General features: G+C 35.6%; 2 protein-coding genes and 1 long non-coding RNA gene across 3 annotated transcripts in view; 1 reads left to right on the top strand and 2 right to left on the bottom strand.

Moving 5' to 3' along the window:
- The window catches only part of LOC306866153, a 527,798-nt gene that overhangs the window by 251,807 nt on the left and 260,857 nt on the right, over positions 1 to 15,134 (bottom strand). The gene's annotated exons all lie outside the window — the stretch shown is intronic.
- Positions 3,737 to 6,713, bottom strand: LOC306865684 (caspase-7-like). The gene is made up of 4 exons (XM_079410428.1): positions 6,404 to 6,713; positions 5,679 to 5,842; positions 5,225 to 5,357; positions 3,737 to 5,139 (listed from the first exon to the last, which is right to left on the bottom strand). The coding sequence occupies exons 1-4, from the start codon at positions 6,621 to 6,623 to the stop codon at positions 4,826 to 4,828; spliced, it is 831 nt and encodes a 276-aa protein (XP_079266554.1). The 5' UTR covers positions 6,624 to 6,713; the 3' UTR covers positions 3,737 to 4,825.
- Positions 10,159 to 14,883, top strand: LOC306865412 (RNA/RNP complex-1-interacting phosphatase-like). Its single transcript, XM_079409996.1, has 10 exons — positions 10,159 to 10,242; positions 10,532 to 10,607; positions 10,698 to 10,773; positions 10,855 to 10,986; positions 11,142 to 11,265; positions 12,003 to 12,063; positions 12,163 to 12,209; positions 12,287 to 12,362; positions 13,196 to 13,375; positions 13,479 to 14,883. Exons 1-10 carry the CDS (start codon positions 10,173 to 10,175, stop codon positions 13,765 to 13,767), a joined length of 1,131 nt encoding a protein of 376 aa, XP_079266122.1. The 5' UTR covers positions 10,159 to 10,172; the 3' UTR covers positions 13,768 to 14,883.

Here is a 15,134-nt window from a genome sequence, read left to right as displayed (position 1 = left end):
GGCTGAATAATGCAACATAGATCTTCTGAATAGAGCCAGTATCACACACAATGGCAGTGTTCATTTATCTAATTAGGGCTCGTGAAGTGGTGTGTGTGAAATGCTGGCACTCATGATGTGCACAAACTAAATTATATAATGCATTGTTGGCGTAAAACACAACTTCTTGTGTGAACCAAATGTTCTCTTGATTTAAAGTGAGCTTTCTGTGATGATGAGGGCACGGGAACATACTGTTTTCAGAAGGCTGTAAATAAGCAAGTTTGCAAACTCGGTCACAATTGTAAAAGCTGTGTCCAGAATTAAATATTTCCATGCATTTACAGCACAGTTATACGTGTTTTGACAGACTGCCACTGTTTTTAACGAAGAGGCTTGGAAAGTCAGTCCTCTGAGATCTCATTAGCTATTTCAATTAGCAAACGGCATGGAAGGTAGGTTACGGGATTCGGTGGCCCCTGGGATGCCGACGGTTGCCAGGAAGGAGCAATTAGGTCTCACGGAGGAGATGGAGTGACCCACTAATTCAACTTAATACACATAGACGCGTTCCAGGGATGGCAAATTTAAAGCCAAGTGTGTGTTAGCTTATAGACGCTTTTACCATCCAGATATCTGGAGACCAATTTGCAGAATCTTCTATCTTCTCAATTCCTTAAATGTTGAATTTTTAGGTCTTCATTGTGTCTAGCAAGTGAACACATAAAATTGGGGATATTAGCTAATTCTGTACGTAACAAAAGGTTCTTTGGTAAAATCAACTGGTTTGGTCAAGTAGCCTATTGCCAGAGCTGGATACAAATTGTCTGTTAGCCTACTGATACCAAATTACATGACAAAAATTGTAGTTAGTAACATAATCCATTACATTACACATTTTAGGTAGCCTAATATAATTAGACAACTTGCTGATTACTTTTAGGTTCATTTTGACCTAACTCGTTTATCACATTGATTTAAGTAGCCTAGGTTAAAAAAAAACGTACACTTCCATAATGTACTTGTAGTGCTTTATTTCTGCGCACTAATCTTGTACTTAAGATAGCTCCTAAAATGATTCTTTAGTAGGCCTACTTCTTAAGATAAACCTAGATCAACTAAGTGTACTCAACTATGCTACTTGTAGTTGCCTACACTTGAACCCATCTTTCATACACTAGTACACTAAAGTGTACTACAAGTAGTAACTAAATAGCCTACATTTTTTAAATAAAGAGATATGTTAAAAGCTCATTTTAGTTCATGGTGTCCCAAAATGGCACAGTTCACTTAGCTGATCTTATAAGTTTATCTTTAGAAGTAGGCTAAAGAATCATTTTTAGTAAAAAATGAGTGCGCGATAATAGAGCACTTTAAAGGGTTAATTCACCCCAAAATAAAAATTAAGTCATTAATTACCCACCCTCATGTCTTTCCAAATTCCGTAAGACCTTCGTTCATCTTCAGAACACAAATTAAGATATTTTTGATGAAATCGGAGAGCTATCTGATCCATAGACAGCAACACAAATGAAATGTTCCCAGGTCCAGAAACGTAGTAAATATATTGGTATGGACATCAGTGGCTTCAGTTTTGCCATGCTACCAGTATACTTTTTTTGTGCAAAGAAAACAAAAAAAATAACAATTTACTCAATCCTTCTTCTCCCCCGAGTTACGTCTTCCGCCATTATGGAGAGTACCCAAGAACGTATTTGACATAATCAGTGTTGTTTACTTGTTGTTGTAATTAACCACATAAAGTGCATTAACTGCAGGGGGTTTGTGAGTTTAATGAAAAGGTAATAATTAAATCATAAAAATTAAAAATGAAAGTAAATAATTTTAAAATAACATCAATCAAAACACTTAGGCCTACTAAAAAGATGAAATATTTGTTTTGTTTATCTGCATGTCATTTGACCATTAACTAATGTCAGAGACCTCGAAGACTTTCTGAGTGTATAGAAGTGGTAGGCTATTTTAGAACGGAACATTTAAAATATGAAAAAGTAGAATTAGGGAGATTTAATCAATTCTGAATAATTTATTGCTGTTGAGTGAATAATACACTCACATTCCACAGTCAACAACCTGATCAACTCTATGCGAAGGAGATGTGTTGCACTGCGTGAGGCAAATGGTGGTCACACCAGATGCTGACTGGTTTTCGGACCTCCCCGGACCCCCTCAATACAGTAAAACTGCACATTTTAGAGTGGCCTTTTATTGTGGCCAGCTTAAGGCACACCTGTGCAATAATCATGCTGTCTAATCAGCATCTTGATATGCCACACCTGTGAGGTGGATTGATTATCTCGGCAAAGGAGAAGTGCTCACTAACACAGATTTAGACAGATTTGTGAACATTATTTGAGAGAAATAGGCCTTTTGTGTACATAGAGTTCAATGAGTCATGAAAAATGGGGGCAAAAACAAAAGTGTTGCGTTTATAATTTTGTTCAGTGTATGCAATCATATAATCAGTAAAAAGTAAATGTCTGACTGCAAGTATTTTAAAATGTAATGTAATCCAGATTACATATAATCAGGTACTACCAGCACTTACATTTATCGTCTGATGTCCAGGAAGTTAGATGTTTTTACACAGCTATTTTAACTGGATGCTTTTATAGCAGGGCCTGAGGAGAGCACACATTATTTTGACTGGCTTTTATGCACCATAATATTTACACAACATTTAGGGCAGGTAGTGTACAAAGCAGCCCTAACTGTGTAAGGATGCCAAATAGCATTGCTTATTTGGGTCCGCTCTCAAGGAAACTGCTGAAGCCCATAATTTCGAGATGACCAGGACAGTTCAATTGTGGTTGTTGTGGTGAGTAAAAATGACATTCTAGACTAAGGGACAGTTGACCAAGAAACACTTGAGGTGCTAAGAATGGCTTAAGTAGCATTCAGTCACTGTTTCGCAAAGCTGTGTTTTATGTTATGACATTGGCTCCTTGATTTAGTTTTGTGAGTAGCTATAGTTATGTGTTCCAGTGATGGAATCAGATGGTAAAACTACGGTTTATGAGAAATTAATATTACAGACATAAATATCATATCAGTGTCTGTCAGTCGAGCTAAAGGCGATCTGCCAGTAGATGGTGATGTTGTCTTCAGTCCTTTTGCAACACACTTGCTTTGATTAACCCAAGTAGGAACTGAAGCCCAATGTGAAGACAGGGCAAGTTGTCACACACTCCTGGGAATGTTTGTCATGTTAGGTGTGTTTTGTTCATTTCTGTTTATGTATAGATAAACCTGGAAGTCTTTGCTACAAAAAAGCAGTTGAACATTTTCACCGTTGCTGCCCAAAACTAAATATAGTTAACTGAACACACTTTTTATGATTCGTGGCATGATAAATTGTCACTGGTTTATATTGTATGTGTGCATTTCTCATGAGAAGGTTAGGCTAAGCCTGAATAAATCATCATCATGCCTTGTTTGTTGTTGCAATTATCATAACTAAAAACAATTAATTCCTCGAGCATAGAAACTGGTCATCTGTGTTAATTCAAACGAGCGAAAAGCCTTCAGTGCTCTTGAGTGAAATATATTCATATGGATTCTGGCATCAGCATTTGTGCTCAGCATGCCGTGTGCACTGATGAAATCCTGCATGTCTGGATCTGCTGTGATTTCACTCATTCATTCATGTGCAATCCTGTACAAACCTTCAATTACAGTAAATACGTCAGTAGCAAAATGTGACTATGATCATTTAATATGAGTCACAGACACCTGAACCTTTCTTTCAGTTTTATTTTGAACTCAAAAAGCATATGATCAGCATTTTTATCACATTATTCTTCTCTGAAATCATCAGGAATACAATAAAATGGTAGTTGTGTCGTATTTTTGACCCTGAACACAATTTCACAATTATTTTATGTATGTATTTTTTTAGTTTTGTTGTTCTAATTTAGGTCAGTTATGTAATTTAAGTCAATACATTTGCATATTTTGCCCTATTTAAAAAGTAGAAGAAATGTATTATTGTAAAAATGAACCATTTCAAGCTTTTTTTATACAAACGTATTCTAAAAATGTTTATTACTAGCAAAACTTATGTCAGTAATACTTGTATTCCTAAAACTTAAATGATTAAAATTGTTATTTTGATTACTCTTTAGGTATAAAAGTTTGGGGTTTATCATTTATCATTCGTATTTTTAAAGAAATTCATACTTTTATTTAAGCAAGGACACATTGAGTTGATCAAATATGACAGTAAAGACAATTATTATGTTATGATGTTATATTATTAAGCAGCACAACTGTTTTAAGCATTTATAATAATAAGAAATGTTTCTTGAGCACTAAATCAGTATTATAATATTTTATGAAAAAAAGATCATATCATAGAAAGCAGCTATTTAAATGTATTGTATTTTTGACCAAATATATGTAGCCTTGGTCAGCATGAGAGAGTTCTTTCAAAAGCATTAAAAAAACCTCAAACTTTTGAACAGTAGTGTATATAGAGAATACATTATATACATAATGAGGTAGCAAAGGCAAAAACACATGATACATAAATGGAGCACTAAAACAGCACGTCATGCCACATAATGCAACTTGACATGAAACTTTTCATTATCGGTCTCCTGTGAGATACTTTGAGAGATGTTATAGAAGAGTTAAAGGGGTCATATGATGCGATTTCCAGTTTTCCTTTCTCTTTGGAGTGTTTCAAGCTGTTTGTGCATATAATCTGTAACTGTGTCCCCACTGGATGCAACATTGCATTACACCAAATACACAAAATAATGTTCCTTTTAGCAAGGTCATATGACCCCTTTGTTTCTCCACATATTCTTCCAGTCAGATCTGTTCAGCTGATGGAGCTCTTTCGTGATCTATTGGGTTCATCGATAAGCTGCGTTGCTGCAAAGGTCAAGCTCAAATCTTCTGCTGCTGCCGTCTTTCTGAACGGGAAAACCTCTCTGGTAAAGCGGGTCACAAAGCAAGGCATCTGCTTTTTGCCGCCCAACGTTTTCCCTCTCGATTCAAAGTTGTAGGCCACCTGGTAGTTTATTCGAGTCAAGAGTCTTGTGATCTCCAGATCTGGACCTCCTTCATCTTCAAGCAATTTACAAAAGGTTTGAATCAACTCCGAGCCAAGAGGATGCATGAATGCACCGTAACCTATAAAACAAATGAACGTGAGTGAGGAACTAAAGAGTGTGTAACTTTACAAACTATGCAAACAATGGGAGTTAATAAATCACACCTGGAGATGTGGCGTACATGACTGCTGTGTCAACAGGAATGGAAAACAGCTCAGACATGCCGTCCTCTTCCTCTGAGAATGAAGAGTCTGCCTCCACCTCCACACCTCCATCCAACCCATGACCTCGACAAGCCTGAAGAGCAGACGGATATGATAATCATAAACATTCAGTTACTAGCTTTAAGAAAAATGGTAAAATTATTAAATAATATCAACTCAAATCAACATTTAACACCCATGCATGGACTTATTTGGTGAGTCCCATGCAATAAACAGAGGGAAACCCCCCAAAAGTTCATATTTATAAGCTTAAAATGACCTAGCAGTACCAGACAGTCAAAGGAATTGTGAAATGGAATGTAATATCAACACAGCCATCAATATTTGCTGAAGTACAGGATCTTATGCAAGAATAGGAGTAAAACAGGTTTGTCTGTGCTTTCATAAAATGTACCTGGATCAGAAAGAGTTTGCTCTTGTCTGCCATTGACGGACCTCCGAAGTAGCTGTAGATTTCAGCCAGTTTCACAGCACATCCGTCAGCGCCAAACACAACACCCTCCTCACCGTGACTGGATATGATGCCCACAAAACAGTCTTTGACCGACTTCTTGCTCTCTGAGGATGGAGGAAATATAATTTGTTAAAGTTAGTGATGTGTAATTAAATATAATGGACAGATTCTGCATGTGTTCTTTTTTGAGCTCATTTGTTCCTGTGTAATAATTACCTTCAACCATCTAATAAGCTGTCATTGTTTTTGAGGTCACTATATCTTCCATTCATATCGCGTATCATGGTGTTCAGATTTGAGTCTGTGTGACTTTTAGTCATCAACTATATTTTTATTGCTCACATGATTCACTCATTCATTTTTGAACGATAGCAACTGCAAATTGTCATTCAACTCCTCAAAACCCAACACGAATATTAATTTATTTGCATATTAAAATAGTTTAAAATCGATTTAAACAGTTTTTTCATCAAGTTGAAAGAGTTTGTGCCAGAGATAATTGTGTTTAATCTGTGCTTGCTGATGAATGAGGACAGTGTTATTAACAAGCATAGGACTTTGGCACCAATAAATGACCTTATGTAAAGTGTTTTTAAGAAACTCAAGAATCCTGCTTGGCAAGAAATGTATTTTTTTATTTTTATTATTAGAATAAATATCATTACCTGCTTTAAATGCTTCATAGATCTCATCTGCTTCAATGTCCATTCTGATGTCCACAGAGAAGCCGAGTTTGCTGAGGATTTTGTGAAGTCTTCGAGTGTCTTTCTTCGCACCGTTCCTGTTGTTAAGGCCTGCACCTGGATAGAAGTTCTCCACAGACACTATCAACGCCCTGTTCTTCATTCTCTTGTTTGCTGTCAAAGATAGTTTACAAGACATCATCTTTACCTCTCTTCTGTCAAACACTGAGGTCTAATGCAGTCACAAACTGTGTGAGAATAAGGAGAGCCTACTTTATGAGTCTGTCTGAGCGTCATATAATTGGTGAGTACAGCATTTATGATTCTCATTTTTCTGTCTGTCATGCCATATATGGAGTTTCCTCCCAGGGTTTTCTGTGTCATCAGTCTGATCTATGCAACACTGGCAATTCCATGACAAATCAGAAGCTTCAGCTTTAGCTAATAAAAATCTTCCAACTAACCTGCAATGCATGTCGGTGACTGAGAATTTTAGCAAAGTGCATCGCAACAAAATTAACAGTAGAAAATGAAAAAAGGAAAATAGGTTTACTTTCAGTAAATAATATAATTCAAATGTGTTTATTATACATCCAGACATGAATTAAAATTGTATATGATTGCTGATTACATAATATATCATTGAATTTTTTATATTAAAATTACACTCTCATATATTACATATATGACCCTGGACCACAAAACCAGTCATAAGTGTCAGTTTTTTCGAAATTGAGATTTCTGCATCATCTGAAAGCTGAATAAATAAGCTCTTTCCATTGATGTATGGTTTGTTAGGATCGGACGATATTTGGCCGAGATACAACTATTTGAAAATCTGGAATCTGAGGATGCAAAAAAATCTAAATACTGAGAAAATCACTGTTAAAGTTGTCTAAATGAACTTCTTATATATGCATACAACTGATCAAAAATTAAGTTTTGATATATTTACGGTAGGAAATTCACTAAATATCTTCATGGAACATGATATTTACTTAATATCCTAATGATTTTTGGCATAAAAGAAAAATGGATAATTTTGACCCATACAATGTATTTTTGGCTATTTCTACAAATATACCCCAGCGACTTAAGACTGGTTTTGTGCTCCAGGGTCACATATATAGAGAGAGATTTTTTATATATATGAGATTTGCTGATCTCTGTTCATTGTGCCACATAATAGAAGTTGAATATATTAGTTTCTGGTTGCTTTCTGCTTTAAGATAAATCACAAAAATTGTTTTTTAAGTTTCTCAGTGACAGTTTTCATATTCAGTATGTAAATTGTTGTTTAGACCACGTCCAAGTGTGGACTTTCCAGTTGTTTGTCAGGAACTACTTCTTGTAATCAACAGATTGAAATATTTGTCAGTTTATTATTATTATATTTCAGGGTAGGCATTATTTTATTTATATTTATAAATAATCATAAAAATAATAAATATTTAATTTCATAGACTAATTTAAAGCTATTTTTCTCACCACTTTATTTGAACAATCAGCAAAAAGTGTTTTGAATATACACAAAATATTGAGTTTAATATCTGCTGAACTTTGTGGGCCTTTAGATGTTTATCAGTTCCTGCTTATCCTTTATAAACCGTAAGCAGACTTCATGCATCTGTTATTCCTGATAAAGTACTCTTGGTACAGCGTGTTCTGATCCTTCACGTCAAGAAGTACTTCAGTTCAGTCAAATCATGCACGTCTCACAGGTTAAAATGATCATAGATGATTATTGCAGCGTCATTCTGGTAGTTCCGGTTGGTAGAGAATCACCAGATACTTTTTCTGCATATCAGTCTGTCTTATTCACATACCAGACATTCGTTTAATGTTCCTTAATTGTTTAATTCTCTCATGTTCACCAGTTCAGGTTACTCTAATGTTTTCAACGACTTCTATGTCTCCTCATGGGGAGCCAAAATGTTCAAACTCCTTTTTTAATTATTGTAAATCTAAAAAGAGCATCTGAGTTCAAAGCATGACTAAAACTATTTTAAGTCATGCAGTAAACATACCGAACAACTCATAAGCACACATAATAGTCATCACTCTACACGCAGTTAAATGAAACCTGGCATTAGTGTTTGTGACCAACAGGCCATGTTGAAATCCTGTATGTCTGGATTGGTTGTCAACCCGCATCAAATGAGCACTTGCTTGAGTACAGAGCATGTAATAACCACTCACACCTTGAAGTACATATAGCAAGGGCAAAGTATGAATATGATGTAACCTGAGACAGAAACCTGAGCATGGCTTTAGTTTCAAATTCGATCAGGATTATGATTACACCAGTGTTTCCCAGAAATGGTGTTTCATTAGTATTCTGTTGCAAAAGAGTTCATACTGACTGATTTTGAATTTATTGTGCTTCAAGAATTGTCCAGTTTAGGTTTTATTTGAATGTCACATATAAACACTTAACACTTAAAAATAAAGATTTATAAATAAATATCATTTTATATAATTTTTTTTCAGTAGTCTTTCAAATGAAACAGAAAATGATTGTTTTACTTTAGGAAATTGCATAAAAGGTAGCAAACACAGCACTATAAAACAAGTCACATCCTGCACGTTTCCCAACACTTCACCATTGCCCGTGCGACTTTACGTAATGCTATGTTATCTCAGCAAATGTGATATCTAACATGAATCAGTTTCTTCACATATTCTTCCTGTCAGATCTGTTCAGCTGATGGAGCTCTTCCGTGATCTGTTGGGTTCATCTATAAGCTGTGTTGCTGAGATTTGCACGTTGAGGAACGTTGTTTTTAAAGTATTCCACAATCTTTTTATGCACTCTTTCACTGATTGGAGAGCCTCTGCCCATCTTTACTTCTGAACGACTCTGCCTCTCTAAGACATCCCTTTTATAGCTAATCATGTTACAGACCTGATGTCAATTCACTCAATTAGTTGCTAGATGTTCTCCCAGCAGCCCTTTGTTGCCCTCGTGACAACTTTTCTGAGACCTGTAGCAGGCATCAAATTTGAAATGAGCTCATTTAGTTGATAAAAGTGTAAAATTTCTCCATTTAACCATTTATGTTCTCTATGTTCTATTGTGAATAAAATATTGGCTAGTGTGATTTTTAACGTCTTTTAGTTTTCATTTCATTCAAACTTTAAAAATGTCCCAATATTTCCGGAATTGGGGTTGTGTAAAGAATCTAATTCCCACTGTCTGCGGGTTTAACGCGAACAAAAGTCGGTAAAAATATGGCACAATATGAAGGAATTTTTTTAATGCGTTTTTAATTATGCATTGTATTTTTGGTTACAGGGTTACAACAGATTACTAGTGCCTTTTCCATTTTACTAGATATTTTTCTTGCATGCACTAACTGATCAACAATCGCAGGAACAAGCTACTAACAAGGTGTAGGCCTATTATAAATGAACAGTTAATTCAGTTATTATTATTAAATTGAACAATTGCAAATAGCACCTAACTTATTACACGTGATGTGTGTACCGCTAGGCATCTTTGGTTTCCTCTTTTTGTGTAATTTAGATGGAAAATGTGTGCCTTTTTATCATTTGAATCACTTCAAAAGTTGCCAAATAAATTTTAAAAATATCTACATTTGGTGAAAGGTGCTTTTCTAATAAAAAAGTTGCTAGGGTAGTCTGAAAAGCTGCTAAATTTGGCAACAAAATCGAAGCGCATCAGTTGTGTTTGGGTTGCAGTTGCACCTCCCGGCCTGAGCGCGGCAGCAGAGCGCGCGCATCCCAGCAGATGAATTGCGTCAGAGGAGTGGGGCACGCGACTGTTGTCGGTAACGTGGAAGTGGGAGAGTCTTACAAAGGTAGAGGTTTACTTTTCAGTAAAATGTATTCTTCTTTATTGTATTTAATTATAATATAGGTTGTGATTGCATACGGGGCTTAAAGACTGTTTAAACCTAAATCTGTTAAATTAAGTTTGTTTTGGGAATACATAAGCTGAAAGTGAAACTAAACCAGTGTCTGGATCTTATGTAACTCATACCTGAATTCAAGCTAATTCATAAATAGTTCATGTTTTAGAGTTTGCACCAATTCTGCTTACTGTAATGTCAATCATGTATGGGATGTAATCAGACATATCTGTTTCAGAGTGTGTGGCATTGCAAAGGCCAAGCAGCTGCTGTGAAGACATGCCTGCAAAAAAGAAAAATGTTGTTCCTGACAGGTTAGCTTTTATAATTTGACTTGTTTCATAAGGTTCATGAATTAAAGTTAAGCTTTAAGGATTGTTGCTGAAGTTGTGTGTCTCCTTCAGGTGGACAGACTATACAGCGGTGGGTAAACGGATCCCTGGAACTCGCTTCATCGCCTTTAAAGTTCCCTTAAAACAGGTTTGAAGACATTGACAAGTCCTCCACCTGCTTGAAATGTGCGTGAGAGCTTAGATTTAATTGCAGTGCTTTCTGTTGTAGTCTTTCAGATATCATTTAACGCAATCAGAAGCCTTTGGACCGTTTGATCTTGTGCGTATGTTGGAGAAGGAAGGACAAGAACTGGGTCTCATCATTGATCTGACCTTCACAACTCGCTACTACAAAGTAGAGGTAGGAATTATAGCCTAAATAAATAGCTAACCATATTGTCTCATTATGAATGTGTAAACATCTCCTCCCTGATGAGATTGGAGTTGATGAGTTTTTGTCAGGGTGGAGGGAAGTTGTACTGATTGTCTCTAAATGTGTGATTGTGTTTGTGTCAGGATTTGCCAAACACATTATACCACCTGAAGATCTTCACAGCAGGGCATGAAGTGCCAAACGATGCCACGATTCTCAGCTTCAAGAAGGCCGTCAGACATTTTCTGCGTGATAATGAAAACAATGGTAAGTTATAGTTAATTAAATTAAGGTGAAATCAGAAATTCACAACCATTCAAAGCTTTGGGGATGGTAAGATCTTTAAAAAAAGACTATTATGCTCACCAAGTCTGTGTTTAATTAATCAAAAATACAGTAAAAATTGTGAAATATTTGTACAATTTAAAATAGCTATTTTCCATTTGAATGTATTTTAAAATGTAATTTATTCCTGTGATGGTAAAGCTGAATTTTCAGCATCATTACTCCAGGCTTCAGTGTCACATGATCCTTCAGAAATCACTCTAACATGCTGATTTGCTGCTCAATTTTTTAATTATTATTATTATTAATGTTGCAATCAGTTGTGCTGCTTTAAATTTTTATGAATTTCAGGATTCTTTGATGAATAGAAAGTTCAAAATAACAGCATTTATTAGAAATAGATATCTTTTGTAACATAAGTGTCACTTTTGATTAATTTAAAGCATCCTTGCTGAATAAAAATATTAATTTCTGTTTTTATTTTTAAACAGCAGCGCATGTTCCTGGTTGCATAGTGAACAGTTCATCAATGCATGTTTTTCAAAAGACATAATGCTCATCAAAATGCAAAAACTTTTAATGCTGTCCTTTTTTTGTCTTTTAACGACCCATCCTAACGTTTAATATCTCATTTCACTGAGAAATGTCACATTACATAAGTAAATTAGGCTGCAATATTTACATGTTTGCTTAATATTTTTTAAAACTTTTTTTAACAGATAAGCTGATTGGTGTCCATTGCACGCATGGTTTGAATCGCACTGGCTATTTAATATGTCGGTGAGTAAAATTACTTTCTTTTTGCTCATTTTCCATTAACTTTGTCTTTAGATGAGCTAGTGCATCCAGAAGTTGTCACTGTTAAATATTGTGTCATAGATACCTAATCGATGTTGATGAGATGAACCCCCAAAAAGCCATTAATTGTAAGTATGATCACTTAAACTTACTGTATTTGCATGCTTTTAGGTATTTTTATTTGAATGCTCTGATTTCTTCCAAGTATTCGATGAATCAAGGGGACACTCAATTGAGAGGCAGAATTATCTTGATGACCTGAGGACAGGGCCCAAGAGAAGGTGAGCTTATCTACATGCCATTAGAGCCCTGTAAAGAACACTGCATTATATTTAATACATAAATTTCTAATGCCTCCAAATGATCAACATGATTAAAACTGCTGCACAGTCTACTACATGCCTTCTGCTGTCTGATTGATAGATTAGACCTTTTTCCAAGTATAAGGCCTTTTAGTAGCATTATGGAAATGTTCAGGTCATGGTACACTTTTTTTTTTTTTTTTTCTGTGAAATCTTTACTGATTTTTAAAAAGTAAACGAATGAACTTTTATATTGTACATAATTTCCGAGATAAACATTTACTGGGCTGAAACAACCTATAGTTACTTGATTATTCATACACCTTTTTTTTTTTTTTTTTTTATAGAAAAATCGTGTTGAAATGTGACTAGCAATAATGATCTTCAGTCTTTTAAGAAATGTTTGTTTGTTCATCTCTTAATCATCAATGTACTGGATTGCATTATATGTCTCCCACAAGAAGTACTACCGAGTTTTGATCATAAATGTTTGTGATGTTTATATGCAATTTATGTAAGTAGTAAGTTGTGCCATATAAATATCAGCAACTTCACCAGATTGTATATTTGGACTATATTTTTTCCTCCTCGATTATTCGAGGTTCATATTTTCACTGTGTCCTACTATATGAGCCATAAAACCCCTGATGTATCAAATATGATAAAAAAAACACACATGCAAACTTTTTTAGATTTTATTTTATAATTTGTCTAAATGTTCAATTAACTGTTCCATTAAAATATATATATATATTGGACTATTATTGTATATGTCAGGCTTTACAGTGTTAACTTTGCAATTTTGTGTGCAGTAATGAGGGCATGGAGGAACCAGACCAAGAACCCGCTCAGGGACTTGCAAAAGAGCCACGAGATGATGCTGCTCCTCCTCATCATCATCATCATCATCATCATCAACAGCATAACCATGATCCTCCTTTTAATGGACAAGGACCTCACCAATGGCACATGGAACCCCAGAATCAGTTTTTGTAAGCTCAAATCATCAAATCTTTAGACAACATGAAATCAAAACAATCTTTTTTTTACTGGATGAAAGCTGTTTCTTTACTCAATCTCACAATTTCTCCTCAGACCGTTTCACCAGAAGAACAACATGAATTGGTTTAGGCCACCTGAACCCCAGCTCTTCCGTCCGCCCTTGATTCCTCATCCACCTCAGGGCGTGAGACCCTGTTTTCCCAACCAGAGCGTCGGAGGATTCCACTTCGGACATTATCCACCTCCACTTCCCTCCTACAGGTTTGGTGAGCCATACCACAATCAACATGCGCCTCCAGAGGGATCCACGAGACCGCCAGGGCCTCACCGAAAACCTCGATATAGAAACAAGAAAGGTCCAAAAGATAGGACTCCTCACTGAAACCAAGCGGACTTCACATGTTCAACCCAAACTGCTGGACTGTGCTTTTTCTGAACACAAGCTACTAGTCCGATGGTTACATTATTCTCTCTGTGGAGGAACTGTACTTTTTCTTCGATGAAGTAAATTAATTTGCTCTCCTAAAGAGGTTGACTGTCTTATTAGACTCTGCTAGCTAATAATATTACTAAGTTTTGTCATAGTTATCTGTTAGTAGGTCATTTTATCCAGCAAATATAATTCATGCGCATAATCTAGAACTATACTGCTGATCTATCTTTCCTTTCGTTTTAATTGAAGTGAAATATTAAATGCCATTGCAAGTGCAATTACAGTTGTTTTATCATCTTATTATATTTTGCATTTCTTTTTTTATCAGTTAAAATATTGTGGCTGATGTATGATCTATTATTTAGGCTACAAATCTACTTATCAGATGTTCTCAGTGATCCGAGAGAACCCAGGTTTAGATCAACCTAATAACAGGTGTATCTGCACAGTCGCTTGTAATTATGCAAACTTTTTCTTGTGGTTTTAGAAAACTTGATATTAAAGGTGCCGTATGTAGGATTTTGACTCTGCTAAAGCATAAAAATACCATATGTTTGCAGACATTTAAGAAACATGCTAAGTTAACATACTTGTTTATCTGAAAAACAATGCTACAGTCAGTTATTCTCCTTTGAAAATGTGGGTTCCGGCCCGGAATGTCTGTGTTTGTTATGGTTTGTGAAAGCCGCCCACTGCCAGTTTACCCAATTGTATTTCGGCCCCCCCGGGTTGCCATTTGGCAGGAAACACAGCGTATTTAATGTCGTTCATCATGATGTGCGCTCGGTTCTGTCGTTAAACTGGCAACCTGCACGTCCGTCAAGTCTGAGGAGGAGGGGCCGGGTGAAAAAAAAGGTCTCCAGTATTTTGAATTTGGACCGCAATACCTAGTTCAATCCTACATACAGCACCTTTAATTAGTAGCAGATATCTGGTCATCACAACTGTGAAAGAGCAAAATTTAAATATACAAACCAGTAACTGCTGTGTGGAATATTACAAAAAAAAAATTATTTATATGAAGTTATTTTAATAACTATTTGACATTAAAAATGTACTATATACATATTTTTTGCGTATTTGAACCCTTTCCAGTAGTGACTATGTGATTTTGAGATCCATGTTTTCACACTGAGGACAACTGAGGGACTCAACTATTAAAAAAGGTTCAAACATTCACTGATGCTCCTGAAGGAAACACGATGCATTAAGAGCTGGGGGTGAAAACGTTTGAACAGGATGTCCAAATTTTTCTTATTTTGTAGAAATATTATTTTTTTCCATTTAGTACTGCCCTTTGGAAGCAACAGAAGATA

Source organism: Barbus barbus (assembly GCF_936440315.1).
Source record: "Barbus barbus genome assembly, chromosome: 47".
Lineage (NCBI taxonomy): Eukaryota > Metazoa > Chordata > Actinopteri > Cypriniformes > Cyprinidae > Barbus > Barbus barbus.
Note: the sequence above shows the minus strand (reverse complement) of the source record. Positions and strands in the feature narration are given on the sequence as shown.

What these genes read in the sequence shown, in the direction of transcription:
- LOC306865684 (XM_079410428.1), bottom strand. Translation starts at nt 6,623, where the DNA reads ATGATGTCTTGTAAACTATCTTTGACAGCAAACAAGAGAATGAAGAAC. An exon ending in GCAAACTCTTTCTGATCCAG is followed by an intron (nt 5,358 to 5,678) that starts GTACATTTTATG and finishes TCTGCTCTTCAG; the next exon opens with GCTTGTCGAGGTCATGGGTT. An exon ending in CATGTACGCCACATCTCCAG is followed by an intron (nt 5,140 to 5,224) that starts GTGTGATTTATT and finishes TTTGTTTTATAG; the next exon opens with GTTACGGTGCATTCATGCAT.
- LOC306865412 (XM_079409996.1), top strand. Translation starts at nt 10,173, where the DNA reads ATGAATTGCGTCAGAGGAGTGGGGCACGCGACTGTTGTCGGTAACGTG. An exon ending in GCGTGATAATGAAAACAATG is followed by an intron (nt 11,266 to 12,002) that starts GTAAGTTATAGT and finishes TTTTTTTAACAG; the next exon opens with ATAAGCTGATTGGTGTCCAT. An exon ending in ACTGGCTATTTAATATGTCG is followed by an intron (nt 12,064 to 12,162) that starts GTGAGTAAAATT and finishes ATTGTGTCATAG; the next exon opens with ATACCTAATCGATGTTGATG.